This window comes from Silene latifolia, chromosome Y (assembly GCF_048544455.1).
Source record: "Silene latifolia isolate original U9 population chromosome Y, ASM4854445v1, whole genome shotgun sequence".
Taxonomy (NCBI): domain Eukaryota; kingdom Viridiplantae; phylum Streptophyta; class Magnoliopsida; order Caryophyllales; family Caryophyllaceae; genus Silene; species Silene latifolia.
In genome coordinates this window covers 386,674,079-386,678,135 of record NC_133538.1, presented here as the reverse complement: position 1 = coordinate 386,678,135, position 4,057 = coordinate 386,674,079, and the positions used below count along the sequence as shown (strand labels likewise).

The window sequence follows — 4,057 nt, the reverse complement described above, 5'->3', positions numbered from 1 at the left end:
AATCCTTCTACCATCTCTATTTCTCATCAAGTCATCACGAGTCAGATGATCAGTTGCAAGGCTCATCATTATGGCACTAATAAGGATTTCTAAGTTAGTATCATCTATGGCTACAATGATGCTTCTTCTAGGAGTGACCTGTGGAATGAGCTGTGTGCTTATTGTACTACTGATCCCTGGATTATCTTAGGGAATTTTAACATTGCCAGGTGTCTTGAGGAGAAAAAAAAAGCCCTAATCCTCCTGTTCTACTTGAGATGCAGGACTTTAATGCATGTCTTTCTTCTTGTTTTTTTGGATGATTTGCCTAGTACTGGTAATGACTTGACTTGGACTAATAAGCAAAATGCTTCCACCGGGGTTTGGTCTAAACTTGATAGGGTGTTGGTTAATCCTCATTGGTTCTCCTCTTTTCCTACTTCTTATGGCCAATTCATGGAAATGGGGTTTCTGATCATTCTTCTGTCCTTGTCTTTGCTTCTGAGGACTGTAAGGTGGTTAAGAGATTTAGTTTCCTCAACAGTTGGATAACTCACCCTGAAGCAATGTTGCCAATGCTTGGTGTACGTCCAAGACTGGTAGTCCTTCTTTTTGCTTCTCTCATAAACTTAAGAATGTCAAACATGCTTTTGCTAACCTGCATAAGGGGAATTTTAGTCAGATTCAGGCTAGAGTTAAGGATGCCAAGAATGCTCTTCTCAACTGTTAATCTAGACTTAGGTCTAATCTTTTTTCCACTGACCTTATTCAGGAGGAGAAAGTTAGACTTGCTGAGTTTTCCAGACTTAAAACTGCTGAATTAGCTATGCTTTTTCAACGAGATAAAATTAGGCATATTCAGCAGGGAGATAGTTGTTCTAAATATTTTTTTGCTAAAATCAATGAAAGAAAGCACCAGCAAATTATTGGAGCTATTCAAGATCAACATGGTCTTCTTCAATTAGGACTGGATAATGTCAATGCTGCCTTCCAGGATTACTATTCTGAACTCCTTGGTAAAGCCAAGAAGGTTACCCAGCTTGATTCTTCCTTTCTGAGTATGGGAGCTAAGGTTTCTCCTATGTATCATCCCTCTCTCACTCAGACTGTCACTTGTTATGAGATTCAAAAAGCTGTTTTTAGCATTGATTCCGAGAGTACTCCTGGGATTGATGGATTATCTTCTAGGTTTTTTAAATCAGCCTGGCCTCTCATTAGCTCTGATTTTTGTTCTGCTGTTCAGTGTTTTTTCAAAACTGGAAACATGCCCAAGCAAGCAAACTCTACCCTCGTCTCCTTAATTCCAAAAAAAATGGTTGCTGCTTTAGTTATGGATTACAGGCCTATTTCTTGTTGCACTGTATTCTACAAAACCATTAGTAAGATTCTTACTAACGGGATGCAACAAGTTCTTCCCACCATCATTGGTGAAGAGAAAGTTGCATTCATTAAGGGTAGAAACATATTTGAGAACATCATGCTGTCCCAGCTCCTGGTCAAAGGATACTCCAGGAAAAATATTTCCCTTAGATGTCTTATTATAGTTGAAATCAGAAAAGCTTTTGACACTCTTCAATGGACATTCATTGCCAACATATTACAAGTCTTTGTTTCCTTCCTTTATTCATAAAATGGGTGATGGGTTGCATTACTAACACTTGGTACTCTTTTAAGATCAATGGAGGTGTATCTGGGTTCTTTCCTGGGAAAAGTGGCATTAGACAGGGAGATCCCTTATCTCCTTATCTTTTTGTCTTGAGCATGGAAGTCCTTTCTAGATACTTGAGAATTCTTAGTCAGAAAGAATCGGTTTCCCTCCATCCTAAGTGCAGTAAGGTCAATCTTACTCATTTATTTTTTGCAGATGAACTCATGATCTTTATCAGAGGGGATGTTCTATCTGTTCTAGCTGTTAAGAATGTTTTATCTTATTTTGCTGCTCTTTCTGGATTAGCTGCTAATGTTGACAAGACTAACATCTATTTTGGTGGTGTGTCTCCTCCTGTCAAGCAGGCTATCTTGTTAGCCACTGGGTTTTCTGAGGGGTCCTTCCCATTTAGATACTTAGGCATACCTCTTAATAATTCTCGAATTAATGTTGCTCTCTTTGATCCTTTTCTTTCCAAAGTTCAGAATTCTTGTCAGCACTGGTCTTGAAAGCTCCTCTACTATGTTGGTAGGCTCCAATTGATTAATTATGTTGTCTTTGGTCTTGAGAATTTCTAGTCCTCCTGCATCCTGCTACCTATGGGTGTCATTAAAGAACTTAATCAGTACTGCAAGGATTTTTTCTGGGGCTGCTTTGATAGCCACAGGAAGATGGTCTTTAAAAGTTGGAAGCATATTTGTTCTCCCTGGGACAGTGGTGGATTTAACATCAAAGATGCTGCTATATGGAACATCTCCTTACTACTGAAGTGGGTGTGGAAGCTTTCCAGGCCTCCTGAGGGTCTCTGGGCTAGGTGGTATGCCAATTATATTCTCAAACAGCATACCATCTGGACTATTACCAGCAAGGATTGGTTTTCCACCAGTTTTAAGGATATTGTCAAAGCTCGTGATAGGTTCATTGCTCTGACTGGTACTGTGCAATCCTCTAATGCTCTCTTATGTAGCTGGGCAAAAGGGAATGCTCTTTCACCTGGTATAGTTTACCAGTTTCTGAGAGCTAGTCCCTCTGTTGGTCCCTGGACTAAAAGTCTGGCTTGTTCTGAAATTATTGCTAGCACCAGAGTTATCTGCTCCATGGTTGTTCAGCATCAATTAGCTACTGTTGATAATATCAAACGCAGGGGGTTTCAATTTGTCAATCGTTGTGTCCTCTGTGAACAGCAGGAAGAGACTCATAATCATCTTTTCTTCCAGTGCTCTTATTCTCGTGTTGTCTGGACTGATATCCTGAAATGGATGGAGATAAATCGTGCTGGTCAGATGCTTTCCCAGGAGTTGGTTACTACTATATCCTGTACTAAGTCAGATCGTTGGAAAAAGGCTTGGTTTCACATCTCTTTGGCTGGTGTTCTTTATCAGCTTTGGAGGGAGAGGAATGCTAGGGTCTTTCAACATCTACTGACTAGTTCTGATATGCTTGTTCGTCGCATTAAGTTCATTGTTGCCATTTGGATGTTGATGAAGTCTTCTAGTGTAACTCATGATTCTATAATTAGTTGTCTAAATAGTTAGCTTTTCTCTAGTACCTTGTACATTCTCTAGTGGTTATTGCTTTTGCAAATTGTAATTTCCTTTCACTTATGAAATGAAATAATAATTCTTTGCAAAAAACAAAAAAAAAAATGGATTTGCGGTAGGAGACAAGGTAATACTCAAAGTTTCACCCATGAGGGGACTTAAGAGATTTGGGAAAAGAGGCTAGTTGAGCCAAAAGTTAATTGGTCCCTATGAGATATTGGATAGAGTCGGGGAAGTGGCCTACCGTTTAGCACTTCCCCCGGCCTTGGACCGAGTTCACAATATCTTTCACGTGTCTCAATTGCGTAAATATATAAGTGACCTATCTCATGTACTCGAGGCAGAGATGATTGAACTAGATGATGCCCTAACATATGTGAAAATGCCCAAGGAAATCCTAGACCGGATGGTTAGGAAGACAAGACATAGCGAAACGGTATTGGTGAAAGTGTTGTGGTCCAAAAATCTTGTAGAAGAGGCTACTTAGGAGGCCGAGGAAACCATGAAAGAGCGATACCCTCACCTTTTCGTGCAGGTATGAGTTTGGTTACGAAGTCGTAACCGTGTTTCTAGAGAAGTAGGGCGTATTACGCAAGCACGAGTAGCACTAGTTTTATTAATTCTTTTACTTAGTCGGTCAACACCTAACCTTATAGTAGCTTTTAGTTGGTCATAGCGCATTAGCTTCATGATACCCGACTCACCGCCTTTCATCTTGAGAATTTCATGAGATATAGAATTTTGGCTTTTATAGTGTCGGGTGTGAACTTCGGGGACAAAGTTCTTTTTAAGGGGGGGAGATTGTAATACCTCGCATTTATAAAGTCTGCACATGACCGAGTAAAGGTTCCACTCGGCCGAGTGGAGGACCGAGTACGCATTGGCAGTA

At 40.2% G+C, this 4,057-nt stretch overlaps 1 protein-coding gene across 1 annotated transcript; it reads left to right on the top strand.

Moving 5' to 3' along the window:
• Positions 1-2,226: 2,226 nt before the first annotated feature.
• On the top strand, positions 2,227-3,162 carry LOC141632017 (uncharacterized). Its single transcript, XM_074444611.1, has one exon. It carries the CDS (start codon positions 2,227-2,229, stop codon positions 3,160-3,162), a length of 936 nt encoding a protein of 311 aa, XP_074300712.1.
• Positions 3,163-4,057: the final 895 nt, after the last annotated feature.

What these genes read in the sequence shown, in the direction of transcription:
- LOC141632017 (XM_074444611.1), top strand. Translation starts at nt 2,227, where the DNA reads ATGGGTGTCATTAAAGAACTTAATCAGTACTGCAAGGATTTTTTCTGG.